Genomic DNA, 25,814 nt, shown 5'->3' with positions numbered 1-25,814 from the left:
AATTACAGTCCGACACTCCAAGCCCCATCGCAGGCGCCGCTGTGTATTTACTGCTGAGATGTTGGGCAGCCGCTCGTCCATCATAACCCTTCACATGTTGTTCCCTATGGATGCTTCTGGTGCTAATGGATATTCCAGTGGCCTGTGAGAGGGCAGACGATGTCTGTGTAGTCTTCACAGCCCGTACAAGGCTTTGTTGTCCGCATTTTGTCAATTCACGAGGCCTCCTTGAATGTGGCCTCACCGCACAAACCAGATGGTTTCCATTACTGAATAACATGGCTAACGGTGGACTCTGGAGGATCCAAAAGTGCTGCAATATTCCATACTGATTAATTGGTGACATTCTACCACCAGACCTCATTGTCAGCGCTAGACCTGCTAACATCCCACCGCCAGACCCCATTATCAGCTCTACACCTGGTGGCATCCCCCCACCAGACCCCATTATCAGCTCTACAGCTGGTGACATCCCCCCACCAGACCTCTTTATCAGCTCTACACCTGGTGACATCCCACCACAAGACCCCATTGTCAGCTCTACACCTGGTGACATCCCACCACAAGACCCCATTGTCAGCTCTACACCTGGTGACATCCCCCCCACCAGACGCCGTTGTCAGCGCTATACCTGGTGACATCCCACAGCCAGACCCCGTTGTCAGCTCTACACCTACTGATCGGCTACTACTGTTACATCGGACGTGGTGGTCAGAAACAAAGTGACGCGGGACATGGCTGGGGGCCCATATGAGAGTGCCGCTATAATAGACAGGTATGGTCTTAATACTCATAGAAAATATAATAAAAGATCAATAATCAACAATGATATAATACCCAGATAATATGTCAATACTGATATTGTAACATAATAATGAAAACTCCATAATAGCAGCCGTTGGCTCGGCGGGCTGCTTGGAAACCCAATAATGCTACAGATTCTTATTAGGTACAAAAATGATCAAAACTGAAAAGCTCAGTGTGTGACGGGTCCTGGCAGTGACTCACAGGAGTCAGAGGTAAGTTAGACTGATTGTGAGGTAACCGGTCACACCAATACAACAGATCCTCGTCACGTACAGAAAGGGAAAGACAAAACTTCAGTCAACCAGTAGGTATCTGTTTTTTGGGGGGTAAGAATATTATGGATGGTCAATAGGAAAAGTTTTCTAAAGAGTCAAAAATGACTCTTTAGAAAAACCTAAAATTATTCTTATCTTCATTGTTTAAGTATATTTGCATAAAAGCAATGTTCTGTTGTGGTTAATGTTAATAACAGAGTCAGTAGATTCCAATCCTCGGAATGTCATCAATATAGCGTCTAGAAAAGATGGATCTGATGACTAAACTGACTATTGTTGAACCTATGTCATGTCTCAAATGTTCCCATGAGGATATTCACCGAGCTGGGGGCAAACCCCGTGCCCATGGCGGTCCCTTGTGTTTGTTGGTATAACTGAAATCTAAAGCTGAGCACATTACGTCCTAAAATAAACGTTCTAAAAAAAAACCTCTTGTCAAATGTCATATTTGTATCTGCACCGATCTGTGGGTCCAGATTATGTAAGATACTGGTACATAACTAGTGTCTAAAGTGAGGATATGGATTCAACTCTGATGACCCTATACATAAGTAGCTGAATGACATATTGCCATGGGAACGGAGGAACCTAATAAGAGGGGTACACAGGAAAATGGAGAAAGTCCAGCGTTGGGTTAAAAGCTTTCAGTCTTTATTAGATGATCCACACATGCAGGCATAAAGAAACAGAGGACACGTGCCGTTAATCATAGACCTGAGGAAGGACCCTGAGAGGTTGGAAAGCTTGCTGTAACATCATGTATGTTTGTGGCCATTAAAAGGTCTCATATCTACAAGATGACTTGGTTTCTCTCACTGAGAACAATCACATTTTGCTCTACTGGTGACACCGGACCAAACCCCCTTTTATTCTAGAACAACACTCCAAGCACCTTCACAGGTGCCTCTCGTCCATGGTAACCCTTGCCTTGCCATTCCTTATAGATGGTTCTGGTACTGATGGATGTTCCAGTGGCCTGTGAGACTCCCTAAGCGTGGGCAGTCGATGTGTGTAATGTCTTCACAGCTCCTAGAAGGCTTCGTTGTCCACGTTCTGTCAGTTTACGAGGTCTCCCTTAACGTGGCGGCACCGCACACACCGGATGGCCTCCATCTCCCAATAACATGGCCAGCAGTGGACTTTGGAAGGTCCAAAAGCACTTAGATGACCCATACTGATTGGTTGCTCAGGTGACATCCCACTGCCATACCTGTTGGAAGTCTTTTAGCTCTACACCTCATGATGTTCTGATGGCTTCTGTACTGGGATATGCCTGTGTGATCCTCTCATTTATACCTAATGCTCACACATATGCCTGAGGACACGGGATTGGTGGAGTCCCAATACTTTTGTCACCACAGTGCATATTTTAATATGATTTTTTGAGTGGTTGATTCTGCCTCTGGGATCTCCGGCTTGGAATTATGGGTTCCCAAGCCCTTTATATAAGTTGGGTCTGGGATTTCTTCTGCACTTACTGCCACAGAATGCCAGAATCTAGAGGCAGTTCAGGGGCTGCCTGATGGAATTACCACCCCAGGGTGAACAATATTCAATCCACAGAGGCAGGAATACTTTATAAAACAAATTCTAGAAAACCTCCCGAGTGCTTCTGGGTAAAAGAAAAAAAACAACTTTCACTCTAGAAAAAAAACCTAAAAAAAAATCAGAAAACACCACAGTGCATGTAACCGGGGGTGCACTCACACAGGACAGGGACCTAGAATGTGTCATGTGATCTCAGGTCCTGGAAAGGGGATGCCAGCACCTCCTTTAGTAAAGTAGACCCTGGAGAACCCAGCTCGTCATGGTCAATAGATCCCTGGCAGACCAACTGGAGGTCATCGGTACGGGTGGGACCAGACCGACTGGAGGTCATCGGTACGGGTGGGACCAGACCGACTGGAGGTCATCGGTACGGGTGGGACCAGACCGACTGGAGGTCATCGGTACGGGTGGGACCAGACCGACTGGAGGTCATCGGTACGGGTGGGACCAGACCGACTGGAGGTCATCGGTACGGGTGGGACCAGACCGACTGGAGGTCATCGGTACGGGTGGGACCAGACCGACTGGAGGTCATCGGTAGGGGTGGGACCAGACCGACTGGAGGTCATCGGTAGGGGTGGGACCAGACCGACTGGAGGTCATCGGTACGGGTGGGACCAGACCGACTGGAGGTCATCGGTACGGGTGGGACCAGACCGACTGGAGGTCATCGGTACGGGTGGGACCAGACCGACTGGAGGTCATCGGTAGGGGTGGGACCAGACCAACTGGAGGTCATCGGTACGGGTGGGACCAGACCAACTGGAGGTCATCGGTACGGGTGGGACCAGACCCCTTTCAACTTCAATGTCTTCTTTGATTTCCTCTTCATTTTCCAGGCATTTTGTGGATATGGGGCACGGAGGGGAAACGGTGGAAAGTTCATGGGTGGTGGCATGTTGGGGAGGAGGAAGTTCCTAGGCACTCGATATCTGGGGAACGCCGGACCTAGAAGAGGGAAGTACGAGTTGTATTAACAAGAGCGTATTAACCTACTGGTTGCTTATAAACTAGCCAACTTCTGCCTGGAGCATAAAGCATGATGTAACAGCCGGCTTGTGACTGCAGCTTTAGATGTGACTGGAGCATAAGACATGATGTAACTGACGGCTTGTGACTGCAGCTTTAGATGTGACTGGAGCATAAGACATGATGTAACTGATGGCTTGTGACTGCAGCTTTAGATGTGACTGAAGCATAAGACATGATGTAACTGACGGCTTGTGACTGCAGCTTTAGATGTGACTGAAGCATAAGACATGATGTAACAGCCGGCTTGTGACTGCAGCTTTAGATGTGACTGGAGCATAAGATATGATGTAACTGACGGCTTGTGACTGCAGCTTTAGATGTGACTGGAGCATAAGACATGATTTAACTGACGGCTTGTGACTGCAGCTTTAGATGTGACTGGAGCATAAGACATGATGTAACTGACGGCTTGTGACTGCAGTTTTAGATGTGACTGGAGTATAAGACATGATGTAACTGACGGCTTGTGACTGCAGTTTTAGATGTGACTGGAGTATACGACATGATGTAACTGACGGCTTGTGACTGCAGTTTTAGATGTGACTGGAGTATACGACATGATGTAACAGACGGCTTGTGACTGCAGTTTTAGATGTGACTGGAGTATACGACATGATGTAACAGCTGGCTTGTGACTGCAGCTTTAGATGTGACTGGAGTATACCACATGATGTAACAGCTGGCTTGTGACTGCAGCTTTAGATGTGACTGGAGTATAAGACATGATGTAACAGCCGGCTTGTGACTGCAGCTTTAGATGTGACTGGAGTATAAGACATGATGTAACAGACGGCTTGTGACTGCAGTTTTAGATGTGACTGGAGTATACGACATGATGTAACAGACGGCTTGTGACTGCAGTTTTAGATGTGACTGGAGTATACGACATGATGTAACAGACGGCTTGTGACTGCAGATTTACATGTGACTGGAGTATAAGACATGATGTAACAGCCGGCTTGTGACTGCAGCTTTAGATGTGACTGGAGTATAAGACATGATGTAACAGCCGGCTTGTGACTGCAGCTTTAGATGTGACTGGAGCATAAGACATGATGTAACAGACGGCTTGTGACTGCAGCTTTAGATGTGACTGGAGTATACGACATGATGTAACAGCTGGCTTGTGACTGCAGCTTTACATGTGACTGGAGTATAAGACATGATGTAACTGACGGCTTGTGACTGCAGCTTTAGATGTGACTGGAGCATAAGACATGATGTAACAGCTGGCTTGTGACTGCAGCTTTACATGTGACTGGAGTATAAGACATGATGTAACTGACGGCTTGTGACTGCAGCTTTAGATGTGACTGGAGTATAAGACATGATGTAACTGACGGCTTGTGACTGCAGCTTTAGATGTGACTGGAGTATAAGACATGATGTAACTGACGGCTTGTGACTGCAGTTTTAGATGTGACTGCAGTATACGACATGATTTAACAGCTGGCTTGTGACTGCAGCTTTAGATGTGACTGGAGTATAAGACATGATGTAACAGCTGGCTTGTGACTGCAGCTTTAGATGTGACTGAAGCATAAGACATGATGTAACAGCTGGCTTGTGACTGCAGCTTTAGATGTGACTGGAGTATAAGACATGATGTAACAGCCGGCTTGTGACTGCAGCTTTAGATGTGACTGGAGTATACGACATGATGTAACAGCTGGCTTGTGACTGCAGCTTTAGATGTGACTGGAGCATAAGACATGATGTAACTGACGGCTTGTGACTGCAGCTTTAGATGTGACTAGAGCATAAGACATGATGTAACAGCTGGCTTGTGACTGCAGCTTTAGATGTGACTGGAGCATAAGACATCATGTAACTGACGGCTTGTGACTGCAGCTTTGGATGTGACTGGAGCATAAGACATGATGTAACAGCCGGCTTGTGACTGCAGCTTTAGATGTGACTGGAGCATAAGATATGATGTAACTGACGGCTTGTGACTGCAGCTTTAGATGTGACTGGAGCATAAGACATGATGTAACTGACGGCTTGTGACTGCAGCTTTAGATGTGACTGGAGTATACGACATGATGTAACAGCTGGCTTGTGACTGCAGCTTTAGATGTGACTGGAGTATACGACATGATGTAACTGACGGCTTGTGACTGCAGCTTTAGATGTGACTGGAGCATAAGACATGATGTAACAGCTGGCTTGTGACTGCAGCTTTAGATGTGACTGGAGTATACGACATGATGTAACAGCTGGCTTGTGACTGCAGCTTTACATGTGACTGGAGTATAAGGGCGAGCACCCACTGGCGTTTGCGTTTTCCGCGGGAAAAAAACGCAGCGTTTTCGCCGCGTTTCCCGCGTTTTTTCCGCGCGCTTTTCGCGGCGTTTTTCGCGGCGTTTTCGCGGCGTTTTCGCGGCTTTTCCATTAATTTCAATGGAGAAAAATAAGGACACATATGCAACTGACAGTTCCTATGTTAAAAACGCAAACGCAACGCAAAAAAAACGCCAGTGGACAGGAACACATGTTATCTCTATGCCTGTGCAGGAAAAACGCAAAACGCAAAACGCAAAACGCAGGTAAAAAAACGCCAGTGGGTGCTCGCCCTAAGACATGATGTAACAGCCGGCTTGTGACTGCAGCTTTACATGTGACTGGAGCATAAGACATGATGTAACAGCCGGCTTGTGACTGCAGCTTTAGATGTGATTGGAGTATAAGACATGATGTAACAGCCGCCTTGTGTTCTGGATAGGTTGGATTATACAACCGAAATTCCCAAAAAGTTGTGATGCTGTGTAAAATGTAAATTAAAAAAGTATCCAATAATTTGGAAATCTCGTCCAGCCATATTTTATTGACAATAGCCATGCGGGTTGCCATTCACCCAGCTTTCCCAGAAAGTAATGAATAGGGAGAAGAAGAGGACACTCGTGGAGTCCCCCCCGCCCCCCCCAGGGTGTAGAGCAGTCGCCCCCCCCCGCCCCCCCAGGGTGTAGAGCAGTCGCCCCCCCCGCCCAGGGTGTAGAGCAGTCGCCCCCCACAGTCCCCCCCCAGGGTGTAGAGCAGTCACCCCCCCACCCCCACCCCCACCCCCCCAGGGTGTAGAGCAGTCGCCCCCACCCCCCACCCCCCCAGGGTGTAGAGCGTTCTCCACTATTAGGTATAATGAATAAAGCTTGGGAGGTGTTAGCCAGTACAGCAAACTATCAAGGTCTTTCTATCTAATCTCCAGGAAGCTAGTGGGTGGGTGTGGGGGGAGGAAGAGATAAGACTGGATTCTCATGCACTGGGCCAATGTGCCTCGACCAGTGATTGGGGCGCCCCCTACAGGTCTACAACCTCTGCATTAGGTTGAGGGAAACATTACAATTTTCATGGATAGTGGAGAGAAGAGGTTGTAATAGTGCTAGTGGCACGTATAGACCGGGAGGGGGAGACGTCACCCCTATATGAATCCCCCCAAGGGATACAGACTGTGCGGTCATTACCTGGAGGAGGATTGTAGTATCCGCAGGTCATGTTGGCGGTCAGTAGTGTACTATCAGTTACAAAGGCCGAAGAAGCTGAAACATAGAAAACACCATCAGTGTAACCCACCAGTATACAGATGTAGGGTATATAGACAGCTGATGTATGGGCACGGTGATGGCACTATTGATTTACAGTCATTATATAGGTATAATATAACAGCAGAGTTGGGCGGCTCCAATAACAGTCATGGAGATGATGGGGATATGCAGCATTATTATTTGTACAATGTCCCAGCGATGTCACAGTAAATGGTGGTATAATGTGCATTCGCATATTACATGGCTCTTCACACTCCGCGAAATAAGCGGTATCAGTGGGCCAAAGAGAGTGAGCAAAATAAAGGCATTCACAAGAAACAAAAAGCACCGACTACAAAAAACATGGGATATCGGACACCAAGGGGGTGCAGGAGGAGACAACAGAAGAGGAAGAGTGAAGAGGAGACGAAAGGAAAAGGCAGAGGAGACGGAAAAAGAAGATGAGGAGACGAGCGGAACAAGAGGGCAGAGAAGGGGAGATGGAAGAAGAAGGAGGCAAAGGAGACGAGACAGAAGAAGAGGGCGGAGGAGAGGAGACGAGCGGAACAAGAGGGCAGAGAAGGGGAGATGGAAGAAGAAGGAGGCAGAGGAGACGAGACAGAAGAAGAGGGCAGAGGAGAGGAGACGAGCGGAACAAGAGGGCAGAGAAGGGGAGATGGAAGAAGAAGGCGGCAGAGGAGACGAGACAGAAGAAGAGGCCAGAGGAGAGGAGATGAGCGGAACAAGAGGGCAGAGAAGGGGAGATGGAATCAGAAGGAGGCAAAGGAGACGAGACAGAAGAAGAAGAAGAGACGAGACAGAAGAAGAGGGCAGAGGAGAGGAGATGAGCGGAACAAGAGGGCAGAGAAGGGGAGATGGAATCAGAAGGCGGCAGAGGAGAGGAAACAGAAGAAGAAGAAGAGACGAGACAGAAGAAGAGGGCAGAGGAGAGGAGATGAGCGGAACAAGAGGGCATAGAAGGGGAGATGGAATCAGAAGGCGGCAAAAGAGACGAGACAGAAGAAGAGGCCAGAGGAGAGGAGATGAGACAGAAAAAGAAGAGGAGGAGACGAGACGGAAAAAGAAGAGATGAGACAGAAAAAGAGGGGAGAGGAGATGAAAGAATAGGGCAGCGGAGACGAGACAAAAAAAGAGGGCAGAGGAGAGAACACGAGACGGAAAAAGAAGATGAGGAGACAAGACAAAAAAAAAAGACGGCAGAGATGAGAAGAGATGAAAGAAGAGGAGGAGATGGAAGAAGAGAAAAGAGAAGACTGAAAAAGAAGGAGAAGAGGAAAAAGACGACATGAAAGAAGAGGAGTAGAAGAGACGAGATAGAGGAGCATGGAGACATCTTTGCTTCTCACCATTTGGATTGATAAGCTTATCATCAGTGAAGTCCCCAGAGCACAGGACACCTGGCAGGCAGAGGGAACCGGTTACACATAACGCCACTGGGTACCATGTCCACAGAAAGGCATGTGGGTGTAATACTAACCAGGCGTGGCATCAATGCTACTTCCATCGAAGGATGTGTATCCTGGAATAAATGCAGCTCCTGTAGAGACAGATGATGGAACTGAGGACTGGTGCAGCGGCCCCCAGGACACACCGCTCCCTGCCCAATACGGTGTGATGGAACTGAGAACTGGTGCAGCGGCCCCAGCACACCCCACTCCCTGCCCAATATGGTGTGATGGAACTGAGAACTGGTGCAGCGGCCGCCAGCACACCCCACTCCCTGCCCAATATGGTGTGATGGAACTGAGAACTGGTGCAGCGGCCGCCAGCACACCCCACTCCCTGCCCAATATGACGTGATGGAACTGAGAACTGGTGCAGCGGCCCCCAGCACACCCCACTCCCTGCCCAATATGGTGTGATGGAACTGAGAACTGGTGCAGCGGCCCCCAGCACACACCACTCCCTGCCCAATATGGTGTGATGGAACTGAGAACTGGTGCAGCGGCCCCAGCACACACCGCTCCCTGCCCAATATGGTGTGATGGAACTGAGAACTGGTGCAGCGGCCCCCAGCACACACCACTCCCTGCCCAATATGCTGTGATGGAACTGAGAACTGGTGCAGCGGCCCCCAGCACACACCGCTCCCTGCCCAATATGGTGTGATGGAACTGGTGCAGCGGCCCCCAGCACACACGGCTCCCTGCCCAATATGCTGTGATGGAACTGGTGCAGCGGCCCCAGCACACACCGCTCCCTGCCCAATATGGTGTGATGGAACTGGTGCAGCGGCCCCCAGCACACACGGCTCCCTGCCCAATATGCTGTGATGGAACTGGTGCAGCGGCCCCAGCACACACCGCTCCCTGCCCAATATGGTGTGATGGAACTGGTGCAGCGGCCCCAGCACACCCCACTCCCTGCCCAATATGGTGTGATGGAGCTGAGAACTGGTGCAGCGGCCCCAGCACACACCGCTCCCTGCCCAATATGCTGTGACGGAACTGAGAACTGGTGCAGCGCCCCCAGCACACACCGCTCCCTGCCCAATATGGTGTGATGGAACTGAGAACTGGTGCAGCGGCCCCAGCACACACCGCTCCCTGCCCAATATGCTGTGATGTAACTGGTGCAGCGGCCCCAGCACACACCGCTCCCTGCCCAATATGCTGTGATGGAACCAAGAACTAGTGCAGCGGCCCCCAGCACACACCGCTCCCTGCCCAATATGGTGTGATGGAACTGAGAACTGGTGCAGCGGCCCCCAGCACACACCGCTCCCTGCCCAATATGGTGTGATGGAGCTGAGAACTGGTGCAGCGGCCCCAGCACACACCGCTCCCTGCCCAATATGGTGTGATGGAGCTGAGAACTGGTGCAGCGGCCCCCAGCACACACCGCTCCCTGCCCAATATGGTGTGATGGAACTGGAACTGGTGCAGCGGCCCCAGCACACACCACTCCCTGCCCAATATGGTGTGATGGAGCTGAGAACTGGTGCAGCGGCCCCAGCACACACCGCTCCCTGCCCAATATGGTGTGATGGAACTGGTGCAGCGGCCCCCAGCACACCCCACTCCCTGCCCAATATGCTGTGATGGAGCTGAGAACTGGTGCAGCGGCCCCAGCACACACCGCTCCCTGCCCAATATGCTGTGATGGAACCAAGAACTGGTGCAGCGGCCCCCAGCACACACCGCTCCCTGCCCAATATGGTGTGATGGAACTGAGAACTGGTGCAGCGGCCCCCAGCACACACCGCTCCCTGCCCAATATGGTGTGATGGAACTGGTGCAGCGGCCCCCAGCACACACCGCTCCCTGCCCAATATGGTGTGATGGAACTGGTGCAGCGGCCCCCAGCACACACCGCTCCCTGCCCAATATGCTGTGATGGAACCAAGGACTAGTGCAGCGGCCCCCAGCACACACCGCTCCCTGCCCAATATGGTGTGATGGAACTGGTGCAGCGGCCCCCAGCACACACCGCTCCCTGCCCAATATGCTGTGATGGAATTGAGAACTGGTGCAGCGGCCCCAGCACACACCACTCCCTGCCCAATATGGTGTGATGGAGCTGAGAACTGGTGCAGCGGCCCCAGCACACACCGCTCCCTGCCCAATATGCTGTGATGGAATTGAGAACTGGTGCAGCGGCCCCCAGCACACACCACTCCCTGCCCAATATGGTGTGATGGAGCTGAGAACTGGTGCAGCGGCCCCAGCACACACCGCTCCCTGCCCAATATGCTGTGATGTAACTGGTGCAGCGGCCCCCAGCACACACCGCTCCCTGCCCAATATGCTGTGATGGAATTGAGAACTGGTGCAGCGGCCCCCAGCACACACCGCTCCCTGCCCAATATGGTGTGATGGAGCTGAGAACTGGTGCAGCGGCCCCAGCACACACCGCTCCCTGCCCAATATGCTGTGATGTAACTGGTGCAGCGGCCCCCAGCACACACCGCTCCCTGCCCAATATGCTGTGATGGAATTGAGAACTGGTGCAGCGGCCCCCAGCACACACCGCTCCCTGCCCAATATGGTGTGATGGAGCTGAGAACTGGTGCAGCGGCCCCAGCACACACCGCTCCCTGCCCAATATGGTGTGATGGAACTGAGAACTGGTGCAGCGGCCCCAGCACACACCGCTCCCTGCCCAATATGCTGTGATGTAACTGGTGCAGCGGCCCCCAGCACACACCGCTCCCTGCCCAATATGCTGTGATGGAATTGAGAACTGGTGCAGCGGCCCCAGCACACACCGCTCCCTGCCCAATATGGTGTGATGGAGCTGAGAACTGGTGCAGCGGCCCCCAGCACACACCGCTCCCTGCCCAATATGCTGAGATGGAACTGGTGCAGCGGCCCCCAGCACACACCGCTCCCTGCCCAATATGCTGTGATGTAACTGGTGCAGCGGCCCCCAGCACACACCGCTCCCTGCCCAATATGCTGTGATGGAATTGAGAACTGGTGCAGCGCCCCCCAGCACACACCGCTCCCTGCCCAATATGGTGTGATGGAGCTGAGAACTGGTGCAGCGGCCCCAGCACACACCGCTCCCTGCCCAATATGCTGTGATGTAACTGGTGCAGCGGCCCCCAGCACACACCGCTCCCTGCCCAATATGCTGTGATGGAATTGAGAACTGGTGCAGCGGCCCCCAGCACACACCGCTCCCTGCCCAATATGGTGTGATGGAGCTGAGAACTGGTGCAGCGGCCCCAGCACACACCGCTCCCTGCCCAATATGGTGTGATGGAACTGAGAACTGGTGCAGCGGCCTCCAGCACACACCGCTCCCTGCCCAATATGCTGTGATGTAACTGGTGCAGCGGCCCCCAGCACACCCCGCTCCCTGCCCAATATGGTGTGATGGAACTGAGAACTGGTGCAGCGGCCCCCAGCACACACCGCTCCCTGCCCAATATGGTGTGATGGAACTGGTGCAGCGGCCCCCAGCACACACCACTCCCTGCCCAATATGCTGTGATGTAACTGGTGCAGCGGCCCCCAGCACACACCGCTCCCTGCCCAATATGCTGTGATGGAACTGGAACTGGTGCAGCGGCCCCCAGCACACACCACTCCCTGCCCAATATGGTGTGATGGAACTGAGAACTGGTGCAGCGGCCCCCAGCACACACCGCTCCCTGCCCAATATGGTGTGATGGAACTGGTGCAGCGGCCCCCAGCACACCCCACTCCCTGCCCAATATGGTGTGATGGAACTGAGAACTGGTGCAGCGGCCCCCAGCACACCCCACTCCCTGCCCAATATGCTGTGATGGAACTGGTGCAGCGGCCCCCAGCACACACCACTCCCTGCCCAATATGCTGTGATGGAACTGAGAACTGGTGCAGCGGCCCCCAGCACACACCGCTCCCTGCCCAATATGGTGTGATGGAACTGGTGCAGCGGCCCCAGCACACACCGCTCCCTGCCCAATATGGTGTGATGGAACTGGTGCAGCGGCCCCCAGCACACACCGCTCCCTGCCCAATACGCTGTGATGGAACTGAGAACTGGTGCAGCGGCCCCAGCACACACCGCTCCCTGCCCAATATGCTGTGATGGAACTGGTGCAGCGGCCCCCAGCACACACCGCTCCCTGCCCAATATGGTGTGATGGAGCTGAGAACTGGTGCAGCGGCCCCAGCACACACCGCTCCCTGCCCAATATGCTGTGATGGAACCAAGAACTGGTGCAGCGGCCCCCAGCACACACCGCTCCCTGCCCAATATGGTGTGATGGAACTGAGAACTGGTGCAGCGGCCCCCAGCACACACCGCTCCCTGCCCAATATGCTGTGATGGAACTGGTGCAGCGGCCCCCAGCACACACCACTCCCTGCCCAATATGCTGTGATGGAACTGGAACTGGTGCAGCGGCCCCCAGCACACACCGCTCCCTGCCCAATATGCTGTGATGGAACTGAGAACTGGTGCAGCGGCCCCAGCACACACCGCTCCCTGCCCAATATGCTGTGATGGAACTGAGAACTGGTGCAGCGGCCCCCAGCACACACTGCTCCCTGCCCAATATGGTGTGATGGAACTGGTGCAGCGGCCCCCAGCACACACCACTCCCTGCCCAACATGCTGTGATGGAACTGGAACTGGTGCAGCGGCCCCCAGCACACACCGCTCCCTGCCCAATATGCTGTGATGGAACTGAGAACTGGTGCAGCGGCCCCCAGCACACACCACTCCCTGCCCAATATGGTGTGATGGAACTGGTGCAGCGGCCCCAGCACACACCGCTCCCTGCCCAATATGGTGTGATGGAACTGGTGCAGCGGCCCCCAGCACACACCGCTCCCTGCCCAATATGGTGTGATGGAGCTGAGAACTGGTGCAGCGGCCCCCAGCACACACCGCTCCCTGCCCAATATGCTGTGATGGAACCAAGAACTAGTGCAGCGGCCCCAGCACACACCACTCCCTGCCCAATATGGTGTGATGGAGCTGAGAACTGGTGCAGCGCCCCCAGCACACACCGCTCCCTGCCCAATATGCTGTGATGGAACCAAGAACTAGTGCAGCGGTCCCCAGCACACACCGCTCCCTGCCCAATATGGTGTGATGGAACTGAGAACTGGTGCAGCGGCCCCCAGCACACACCGCTCCCTGCCCAATATGGTGTGATGGAACTGAGAACTGGTGCAGCGGCCCCCAGCACACACCGCTCCCTGCCCAATATGGTGTGATGGAACTGAGAACTGGTGCAGCGGCCCCAGCACACACCGCTCCCTGCCCAATATGCTGTGATGGAACTGGTGCAGCGGCCCCAGCACACACCGCTCCCTGCCCAATATGGTGTGATGGAACTGAGAACTGGTGCAGCGGCCCCAGCACACACCGCTCCCTGCCCAATATGGTGTGATGGAACTGGTGCAGCGGCCCCAGCACACACCGCTCCCTGCCCAATATGGTGTGATGGAACTGAGAACTGGTGCAGCGGCCCCAGCACACACCGCTCCCTGCCCAATATGGTGTGATGGAACTGAGAACTGGTGCAGCGGCCCCCAGCACACACCGCTCCCTGTCCAATATGGTGTGATGGAACTGAGAACTGGTGCAGCTGCCCCAGCACACACCGCTCCCTGCCCAATATGGTGTGATAGAACTGAGAACTGGTGCAGCGGCCCCCAGCACACACCGCTCCCTGCCCAATATGGTGTGATGGAACTGAGAACTGGTGCAGCGGCCCCCAGCACACACCGCTCCCCGCCCAATATGGTGTGATAGAACTGAGAACTGGTGCAGCGGCCCCCAGCACACACCGCTCCCTGCCCAATATGCTGTGATGGAGCTGAGAACTGGTGCAGCGGCCCCCAGCACACAGCGCTCCCTGCCCAATATGGTGTGATGGAACTGAGTACTGGTGCAGCGGCCCCAGCACACACCGCTCCCTGCCCAATATGGTGTGATGGAACTGGTGCAGCGACCCCAGCACACACCGCTCCCTGCCCAATATGGTGTGATGGAACCAAGAACTAGTGCAGCGGCCCCCAGCACACACCACTCCCTGCCCAATATGCTGTGATGGAACTGGTGCAGCGGCCCCCAGCACACACCGCTCCCTGCCCAATATGCTGTGATGGAACTGGTGCAGCGGCCCCCAGCACACACCGCTCCCTGCCCAATATGCTGTGATGGAACTGGTGCAGCGGCCCCCAGCACACACCACTCCCTGCCCAATATGGTGTGATGGAACTGAGAACTGGTGCAGCGGCCCCAGCACACACCGCTCCCTGCCCAATATGGTGTGATGGAACTGGTGCAGCGGCCCCCAGCACACACCGCTCCCTGCCCAATATGGTGTGATGGAACTGGTGCAGCGGCCCCCAGCACACACCGCTCCCTGCCCAATATGCTGTGATGGAACTGGAACTGGTGCAGCGGCCCCCAGCACACACCGCTCCCTGCCCAATATGCTGTGATGGAACCAAGAACTAGTGCAGCGGCCCCCAGCACACACCGCTCCCTGCCCAATATGCTGTGATGGAACTGGTGCAGCGGCCCCAGCACACACCGCTCCCTGCCCAATATGGTGTGATGGAGCTGAGAACTGGTGCAGCGGCCCCCAGCACACACCGCTCCCTGCCCAATATGCTGTGATGGAACTGGTGCAGCGGCCCCCAGCACACACCGCTCCCTGCCCAATATGGTGTGATGGAACTGAGAACTGGTGCAGCGGCCCCAGCACACACCGCTCCCTGCCCAATATGGTGTGATGGAACTGGTGCAGCGGCCCCCAGCACACACCGCTCCCTGCCCAATATGCTGTGATGGAACCAAGAACTAGTGCAGCGGCCCCAGCACACACCGCTCCCTGCCCAATATGGTGTGATGGAGCTGAGAACTGGTGCAGCGGCCCCAGCACACACCGCTCCCTGCCCAATATGGAGTGATGGAACTGGTGCAGCGGCCCCCAGCACACACCGCTCCCTGCCCAATATGGAGTGATGGAACTGGTGCAGCGGCCCCCAGCACACACCGCTCCCTGCCCAATATGCTGTGATGGAACTGGTGCAGCGGCCCCCAGCACACACCGCTCCCTGCCCAATATGGTGTGATGGAACTGAGAACTGGTGCAGCGGCCCCAGCACACACCGCTCCCTGCCCAATATGGTGTGATGGAGCTGAGAACTGGTGCAGCGGCCCCCAGCACACACCACTCCCTGCCCAATATGCTGTGATGTAACTGGTGCAGCGGCCCCCAGCACACACCGCTCCCTGCCCAATATGGTGTGATGGAGCTGAGAACTGGTGCAGCGGCCCCCAGCACACACCGCTCCCTGCCCAATATGGTGTGATGGAACTGAGGACTGGTGCAGCGGCCCCCAGCACACACCGCTCCCTGCCCAATATGCTGTGATGTAACTGGTGCAGCGGCCCCCAGCACACCCCGCTCCCTGCCCAATATGGTGTGATGGAACTGAGAACTGGTGCAGCGGCCCCCAGCACACACCACTCCCTGCCCAATATGCTGTGATGTAACTGGTGCAGCGGCCCCCAGCACACACCACTCCCTGCCCAATATGGTGTGATGGAACTGAGAACTGGTGCAGCGGCCCCCAGCACACACCTCTCCCTGCCCAATATGGTGTGATGGAACTGAGAACTGGTGCAGCGGCCCCCAGCACACACCGCTCCCTGCCCAATATGGTGTGATGGAACTGGTGCAGCGGCCCCCAGCACACACCGCTCCCTGCCCAATATGCTGTGATGGAACTGGTGCAGCGGCCCCCAGCACACACCGCTCCCTGCCCAATATGGTGTGATGGAACTGAGAACTGGTGCAGCGGCCCCCAGCACACACCGCTCCCTGCCCAATATGGTGTGATGGAACTGAGAACTGGTGCAGCGGCCCCCAGCACACACCGCTCCCTGCCCAATACGGTGTGATGGAGCTGAGAACTGGTGCAGCGGTCCCCAGCACACACCGCTCCCTGCCCAATATGGTGTGATGGAACTGAGAACTGGTGCAGCGGCCCCCAGCACACACCGCTCCCTGCCCAATATGCTGTGATGTAACTGGTGCAGCGGCCCCCAGCACACCCCACTCCCTGCCCAATATGGTGTGATGGAACTGAGAACTGGTGCAGCGGCCCCCAGCACACACCGCTCCCTGCCCAATATGGTGTGATGGAGCTGAGAACTGGTGCAGCGGCCCCCAGCACACACCGCTCCCTGCCCAATATGCTGTGATGGAACTGGTGCAGCGGCCCCCAGCACACACCGCTCCCTGCCCAATATGGAGTGATGGAACTGGTGCAGCGGCCCCCAGCACACACCGCTCCCTGCCCAATATGGAGTGATGGAACTGGTGCAGCGGCCCCCAGCACACACCGCTCCCTGCCCAATATGCTGTGATGGAACTGGTGCAGCGGCCCCCAGCACACACCGCTCCCTGCCCAATATGGTGTGATGGAGCTGAGAACTGGTGCAGCTGCCCCCAGCACACACCGCTCCCTGCCCAATATGGTGTGATGGAGCTGAGAACTGGTGCAGCGGCCCCCAGCACACACCGCTCCCTGCCCAATATGGTGTGATGGAACTGGTGCAGCGGCCCCCAGCACACACCGCTCCCTGCCCAATATGGTGTGATGGAGCTGAGAACTGGTGCAGCGGCCCCCAGCACACACCACTCCCTGCCCAATATGCTGTGATGTAACTGGTGCAGCGGCCCCAGCACACACCGCTCCCTGCCCAATATGCTGTGATGGAGCTGAGAACTGGTGCAGCGGCCCCCAGCACACACCGCTCCCTGCCCAATATGGTGTGATGGAACTGAGGACTGGTGCAGCGGCCCCCAGCACACACCGCTCCCTGCCCAATATGCTGTGATGGAACTGAGAACTGGTGCAGCGGCCCCCAGCACACACCGCTCCCTGCCCAATATGCTGTGATGGAACTGAGAACTGGTGCAGCGGCCCCCAGCACACACCGCTCCCTGCCCAATATGCTGTGATGTAACTGGTGCAGCGGCCCCCAGCACACCCCGCTCCCTGCCCAATATGGTGTGATGGAACTGAGAACTGGTGCAGCGGCCCCCAGCACACACCGCTCCCTGCCCAATATGGTGTGATGGAACTGAGAACTGGTGCAGCGGCCCCCAGCACACACCGCTCCCTGCCCAATATGGTGTGATGGAGCTGAGAACTGGTGCAGCGGCCCCCAGCACACACCACTCCCTGCCCAATATGCTGTGATGTAACTGGTGCAGCGGCCCCCAGCACACACCACTCCCTGCCCAATATGGTGTGATGGAACTGAGAACTGGTGCAGCGGCCCCCAGCACACACCACTCCCTGCCCAATATGGTGTGATGGAACTGAGAACTGGTGCAGCGGCCCCCAGCACACACCGCTCCCTGCCCAATATGGTGTGATGGAACCAAGAACTGGTGCAGCGCCCCCAGCACACACCTCTCCCTGCCCAATATGGTGTGATGGAACTGAGAACTGGTGCAGCGGCCCCCAGCACACACCGCTCCCTGCCCAATATGGTGTGATGGAACTGGTGCAGCGGCCCCCAGCACACACCGCTCCCTGCCCAATATGCTGTGATGGAACTGGTGCAGCGGCCCCCAGCACACACCGCTCCCTGCCCAATATGGTGTGATGGAACTGAGAACTGGTGCAGCGGCCCCCAGCACACACCGCTCCCTGCCCAATATGGTGTGATGGAACTGAGAACTGGTGCAGCGGCCCCCAGCACACACCGCTCCCTGCCCAATATGGTGTGATGGAACTGAGAACTGGTGCAGCGGCCCCCAGCACACACCGCTCCCTGCCCAATATGCTGTGATGTAACTGGTGCAGCGGCCCCCAGCACACCCCACTCCCTGCCCAATATGGTGTGATGGAACTGAGAACTCGTGCAGCGGCCCCCAGCACACACCGCTCCCTGCCCAATATGGTGTGATGGAGCTGAGAACTGGTGCAGCGGCCCCAGCACACACCGCTCCCTGCCCAATATGGAGTGATGGAACTGGTGCAGCGGCCCCCAGCACACACCGCTCCCTGCCCAATATGGAGTGATGGAACTGGTGCAGCGGCCCCCAGCACACACCGCTCCCTGCCCAATATGCTGTGATGGAACTGGTGCAGCGGCCCCCAGCACACACCGCTCCCTGCCCAATATGGTGTGATGGAGCTGAGAACTGGTGCAGCGGCCCCAGCACACACCGCTCCCTGCCCAATATGGTGTGATGGAGCTGAGAACTGGTGCAGCGGCCCCCAGCACACACCACTCCCTGCCCAATATGCTGTGATGTAACTGGTGCAGCGGCCCCCAGCACACACCACTCCCTGCCCAATATGGTGTGATGGAACTGAGAACTGGTGCAGCGGCCCCCAGCACACACCACTCCCTGCCCAATATGCTGTGATGTAACTGGTGCAGCGGCCCCCAGCACACACGGCTCCCTGCCCAATATGCTGTGATGGAGCTGAGAACTGGTGCAGCGGCCCCCAGCACACACCGCTCCCTGCCCAATATGGTGTGATGGAACTGAGGACTGGTGCAGCGGCCCCCAGCACACACCGCTCCCTGCCCAATATGGTGTGATGGAACTGAGAACTGGTGCAGCGGCCCCCAGCACACACCGCTCCCTGCCCAATATGCTGTGATGGAACTGAGAACTGGTGCAGCGGCCCCCAGCACACACCGCTCCCTGCCCAATATGCTGTGATGTAACTGGTGCAGCGGCCCCCAGCACACCCCGCTCCCTGCCCAATATGGTGTGATGGAACTGAGAACTGGTGCAGCGGCCCCCAGCACACACCACTCCCTGCCCAATATGCTGTGATGTAACTGGTGCAGCGGCCCCCAGCACACACCACTCCCTGCCCAATATGGTGTGATGGAACTGAGAACTGGTGCAGCGGCCCCCAGCACACACCGCTCCCTGCCCAATATGCTGTGATGGAGCTGAGAACTGGTGCAGCGGCCCCCAGCACACACCGCTCCCTGCCCAATATGGTGTGATGGAACTGAGAACTGGTGCAGCGGCCCCCAGCACACACCTCTCCCTGCCCAATATGGTGTGATGGAACTGAGAACTGGTGCAGCGGCCCCCAGCACACACCGCTCCCTGCCCAATATGGTGTGATGGAACTGAGAACTGGTGCAGCGGCCCCCAGCACACACCTCTCCCTGCCCAATATGGTGTGATGGAACTGAGAACTGGTGCAGCGGCCCCCAGCACACACCGCTCCCTGCCCAATATGGTGTGATGGAACTGGTGCAGCGGCCCCCAGCACACACCGCTCCCTGCCCAATATGCTGTGATGGAACTGGTGCAGCGGCCCCCAGCACACACCGCTCCCTGCCCAATATGCTGTGATGGAACTGAGAACTGGTGCAGCGGCCCCCAGCACACACCGCTCCCTGCCCAATATGCTGTGATGGAACTGGTGCAGCGGACCCAGCACACACCGCTCCCTGCCCAATATGGTGTGATGGAACTGAGAACTGGTGCAGCGGCCCCAGCACACACCGCTCCCTGCCCAATATGGTGTGATGGAACTGGTGCAGCGGCCCCAGCACACACCGCTCCCTGCCCAATATGGTGTGATGGAACTGGTGCAGCGGCCCCAGCACACACCGCTCCCTGCCCAATATGCTGTGATGGAACTGAGAACTGGTGCAGCGGCCCCCAGCACACACTGCTCCCTGCCCAATACGGTGTGATGGAGCTGAGAACTGGTGCAGCGGCCCCCAGCACACACCGCTCCCTGCCCAATATGCTGTGATGTAACTGGTGCAGCGGCCCCAGCACACACCGCTCCCTGCCCAATATGGTGTGATGGAACTGGTGCAGCGGCCCCAGCACACACCGCTCCCTGCCCAATATGGTGTGATGGAACTGAGAACTGGTGCAGCGGCCCCCAGCACACACCGCTCCCTGCCCAATATGGTGTGATGGAGCTGAGAACTGGTGCAGCTGCCCCCAGCACACACCACTCCCTGCCCAATATGGTGTGATGGAGCTGAGAACTGGTGCAGCGGCCCCAGCACACACCGCTCCCTGCCCAATATGGTGTGATGGAGCTGAGAACTGGTGCAGCGCCCCCAGAACACACCGCTCCCTGCCCAATATGGTGTGATGGAGCTGAGAACTGGTGCAGCGGCCCCCAGCACACACCGCTCCCTGCCCAATATGGTGTGATGGAACTGAGAACTGGTGCAGCGGCCCCAGCACACACCGCTCCCTGCCCAATATGCTGTGATGGAACTGAGAACTGGTGCAGCGGCCCCAGCACACACCGCTCCCTGCCCAATATGGTGTGATGGAGCTGAGAACTGGTGCAGCGGCCCCCAGCACACACCGCTCCCTGCCCAATATGGTGTGATGGAGCTGAGAACTGGTGCAGCGGCCCCCAGCACACACCGCTCCCTGCCCAATATGGTGTGATGGAACTGAGAACTGGTGCAGCGGCCCCCAGCACACACCGCTCCCTGCCCAATATGGTGTGATGGAACTGGTGCAGCGGCCCCCAGCACACACCGCTCCCTGCCCAGTATGGTGTGATGGAACTGGTGCAGCGCCCCCAGCACACACCGCTCCCTGCCCAATATGGTGTGATGGAACTGAGAACTGGTGCAGCGGCCCCCAGCACACACCGCTCCCTGCCCAATATGCTGTGATGTAACTGGTGCAGCGGCCCCCAGCACACCCCACTCCCTGCCCAATATGGTGTGATGGAACTGAGGACTGGTGCAGCGGCCCCCAGCACACACCGCTCCCTGCCCAATATGGTGTGATGGAACTGAGGACTGGTGCAGCGGCCCCCAGCACACACCGCTCCCTGCCCAATATGGTGTGATGGAACCAAGAACTGGTGCAGCGGCCCCCAGCACACACCGCTCCCTGCCCAATATGGTGTGATGGAACTGAGAACTGGTGCAGCGGCCCCCAGCACACACCGCTCCCTGCCCAATATGGTGTGATGGAACTGAGAACTGGTGCAGCGGCCCCCAGCACACACCACTCCCTGCCCAATATGCTGTGATGTAACTGGTGCAGCGGCCCCCAGCACACACCGCTCCCTGCCCAATATGGTGTGATGGAACTGAGAACTGGTGCAGCGGCCCCCAGCACACACTGCTCCCTGCCCAATATGGTGTGATGGAACTGAGGACTGGTGCAGCGGCCCCCAGCACACACCGCTCCCTGCCCAATATGGTGTGATGGAACCAAGAACTGGTGCAGCGGCCCCCAGCACACAGCGCTCCCTGCCCAATATGGTGTGATGGAACCAAGAACTGGTGCAGCGGCCCCCAGCACACACCGCTCCCTGCCCAATATGCTGTGATGGAACTGGTGCAGCGGCCCCCAGCACACACCGCTCCCTGCCCAATATGCTGTGATGGAACTGGTGCAGCGGCCCCCAGCACACACCACTCCCTGCCCAATATGGTGTGATGGAACTGAGAACTGGTGCAGCCGCCCCCAGCACACACCACTCCCTGCCCAATATGGTGTGATGTAACTGGTGCAGCGGCCCCAGCACACACCGCTCCCTGCCCAATATGGTGTGATGGAACTGAGAACTGGTGCAGCGGCCCCCAGCACACAGCGCTCCCTGCCCAATATGGTGTGATGGAACTGAGAACTGGTGCAGCGGCCCCAGCACACACCGCTCCCTGCCCAATATGCTGTGATGGAACTGAGAACTGGTGCAGCGGCCCCAGCACACACCGCTCCCTGCCCAATATGGTGTGATGGAGCTGAGAACTGGTGCAGCGGCCCCCAGCACACACCGCTCCCTGCCCAATATGGTGTGATGGAGCTGAGAACTGGTGCAGCGCCCCCAGAACACACCGCTCCCTGCCCAATATGGTGTGATGGAGCTGAGAACTGGTGCAGCGGCCCCCAGCACACACCGCTCCCTGCCCAATATGGTGTGATGGAACTGAGAACTGGTGCAGCGGCCCCAGCACACACCGCTCCCTGCCCAATATGCTGTGATGGAACTGAGAACTGGTGCAGCGGCCCCAGCACACACCGCTCCCTGCCCAATATGGTGTGATGGAGCTGAGAACTGGTGCAGCGGCCCCCAGCACACACCGCTCCCTGCCCAATATGGTGTGATGGAGCTGAGAACTGGTGCAGCGGCCCCCAGCACACACCGCTCCCTGCCCAATATGGTGTGATGGAACTGAGAACTGGTGCAGCGGCCCCCAGCACACACCGCTCCCTGCCCAATATGGTGTGATGGAACTGGTGCAGCGGCCCCCAGCACACACCGCTCCCTGCCCAGTATGGTGTGATGGAACTGGTGCAGCGCCCCCAGCACACACCGCTCCCTGCCCAATATGGTGTGATGGAACTGAGAACTGGTGCAGCGGCCCCCAGCACACACCGCTCCCTGCCCAATATGCTGTGATGTAACTGGTGCAGCGGCCCCCAGCACACCCCACTCCCTGCCCAATATGGTGTGATGGAACTGAGGACTGGTGCAGCGGCCCCCAGCACACACCGCTCCCTGCCCAATATGGTGTGATGGAACTGAGGACTGGTGCAGCGGCCCCCAGCACACACCGCTCCCTGCCCAATATGGTGTGATGGAACCAAGAACTGGTGCAGCGGCCCCCAGCACACACCGCTCCCTGCCCAATATGGTGTGATGGAACTGAGAACTGGTGCAGCGGCCCCCAGCACACACCGCTCCCTGCCCAATATGGTGTGATGGAACTGAGAACTGGTGCAGCGGCCCCCAGCACACACCACTCCCTGCCCAATATGCTGTGATGTAACTGGTGCAGCGGCCCCCAGCACACACCGCTCCCTGCCCAATATGGTGTGATGGAACTGAGAACTGGTGCAGCGGCCCCCAGCACACACTGCTCCCTGCCCAATATGGTGTGATGGAACTGAGGACTGGTGCAGCGGCCCCAGCACACACCGCTCCCTGCCCAATATGGTGTGATGGAACCAAGAACTGGTGCAGCGGCCCCCAGCACACACCGCTCCCTGCCCAATATGCTGTGATGGAACTGGTGCAGCGGCCCCCAGCACACACCGCTCCCTGCCCAATATGCTGTGATGGAACTGGTGCAGCGGCCCCCAGCACACACCACTCCCTGCCCAATATGGTGTGATGGAACTGAGAACTGGTGCAGCGGCCCCCAGCACACACCACTCCCTGCCCAATATGGTGTGATGGAGCTGAGAACTGGTGCAGCGGCCCCCAGCACACACCGCTCCCTGCCCAATATGGTGTGATGGAGCTGAGAACTGGTGCAGCGGCCCCCAGCACACACCACTCCCTGCCCAATATGGTGTGATGGAGCTGAGAACTGGTGCAGCGGCCCCAGCACACACCGCTCCCTGCCCAATATGGTGTGATGGAACTGAGAACTGGTGCAGCGGCCCCCAGCACACACCACTCCCTGCCCAATATGGTGTGATGGAACTGAGAACTGGTGCAGCGGCCCCCAGCACACACCACTCCCTGCCCAATATGGTGTGATGGAGCTGAGAACTGGTGCAGCGGCCCCAGCACACACCGCTCCCTGCCCAATATGGTGTGATGGAACTGAGAACTGGTGCAGCGGCCCCCAGCACACAGCGCTCCCTGCCCAATATGGTGTGATGGAACTGAGAACTGGTGCAGCGGCCCCCAGCACACACCGCTCGCTGCCCAATATGCTGTGATGTAACTGGTGCAGCGGCCCCCAGCACACCCCACTCCCTGCCCAATATGGTGTGATGGAACTGGTGCAGCAGCCCCAGCACACACCGCTCCCTGCCCAATATGCTGTGATGGAACCAAGAACTGGTGCAGCGGCCCCAGCACACACCGCTCCCTGCCCAATATGGTGTGATGGAACTGAGAACTGGTGCAGCGGCCCCCAGCACACACCGCTCCCTGCCCAATATGGTGTGATGGAACTGGTGCAGCGGCCCCCAGCACACACCGCTCCCTGCCCAATATGCTGTGATGGAACCAAGAACTGGTGCAGCGGCCCCAGCACACACCGCTCCCTGCCCAATATGGTGTGATGGAACTGAGGACTGGTGCAGCGGCCCCCAGCACACACCGCTCCCTGCCCAATATGGTGTGATGGAACTGAGAACTGGTGCAGCGGCCCCCAGCACACACCGCTCCCTGCCCAATATGGTGTGATGGAACTGAGAACTGGTGCAGCGGCCCCAGCACACACCGCTCCCTGCCCAATATGCTGTGATGGAACTGAGGACTGGTGCAGTGGCCCCCAGCACACACCGCTCCCTGCCCAATATGGTGTGATGGAACCAAGAACTGGTGCAGCGGCCCCCAGCACACACCGCTCCCTGCCCAATATGGTGTGATGGAGCTGAGAACTGGTGCAGCGGCCCCCAGCACACACTACTCCCTGCCCAATATGCTGTGATGGAACTGGTGCAGCGGCCCCCAGCACACACCACTCCCTGCCCAATATGGTGTGATGGAACTGAGAACTGGTGCAGCGGCCCCCGGCACACACCACTCCCTGCCCAATATGCTGTGATGGAACTGGTGCAGCGGCCCCCAGCACACACCACTCCCTGCCCAATATGGTGTGATGGAACTGAGAACTGGTGCAGCGGCCCCCAGCACACACCGCTCCCTGCCCAATATGGTGTGATGGAACTGAGAACTGGTGCAGCGGCCCCCGGCACACACCACTCCCTGCCCAATATGCTGTGATGGAACTGGTGCAGCGGCCCCCAGCACACACCACTCCCTGCCCAATATGGTGTGATGGAACTGAGAACTGGTGCAGCGGCCCCCAGCACACACCACTCCCTGCCCAATATGGTGTGATGGAACTGAGAACTGGTGCAGCGGCCCCCGGCACACACCACTCCCTGCCCAATATGCTGTGATGGAACTGGTGCAGCGGCCCCCAGCACACACCACTCCCTGCCCAATATGGTGTGATGGAACTGAGAACTGGTGCAGCGGCCCCCAGCACACACCGCTCCCTGCCCAATATGCTGTGATGGAGCTGAGAACTGGTGCAGCGGCCCCCAGCACACACCGCTCCCTGCCCAATATGCTGTGATGGAACTGGAACTGGTGCAGCGGCCCCCAGCACACACCGCTCCCTGCCCAATATGGTGTGATGGAACTGAGAACTGGTGCAGCGGCCCCCAGCACACACCGCTCCCTGCCCAATA

At 57.0% G+C, this 25,814-nt stretch overlaps 1 protein-coding gene across 1 annotated transcript in view; it reads right to left on the bottom strand.

The window, feature by feature from the left end:
• Positions 1-1,711: 1,711 nt before the first annotated feature.
• Positions 1,712-25,814, bottom strand: part of LOC136572374 (PC-esterase domain-containing protein 1A-like) — an 89,375-nt gene continuing 65,272 nt past the window's right edge. Inside the window, exons 7-10 of the mRNA XM_066572893.1 lie at positions 8,682-8,741; positions 8,551-8,601; positions 7,124-7,198; positions 1,712-3,578 (exon numbers count right to left, since the gene is read on the bottom strand). Of these exons, the coding sequence (XP_066428990.1) occupies positions 3,400-3,578; positions 7,124-7,198; positions 8,551-8,601; positions 8,682-8,741 (365 nt within the window). The 3' untranslated portion in view covers positions 1,712-3,399. The remainder of the gene's footprint in view (positions 3,579-7,123; positions 7,199-8,550; positions 8,602-8,681; positions 8,742-25,814) is intronic.

This window comes from Eleutherodactylus coqui, chromosome 7, assembly GCF_035609145.1.
Source record: "Eleutherodactylus coqui strain aEleCoq1 chromosome 7, aEleCoq1.hap1, whole genome shotgun sequence".
Taxonomy (NCBI): domain Eukaryota; kingdom Metazoa; phylum Chordata; class Amphibia; order Anura; family Eleutherodactylidae; genus Eleutherodactylus; species Eleutherodactylus coqui.
This window is presented reverse-complemented; position numbering and strand designations above follow the sequence as displayed.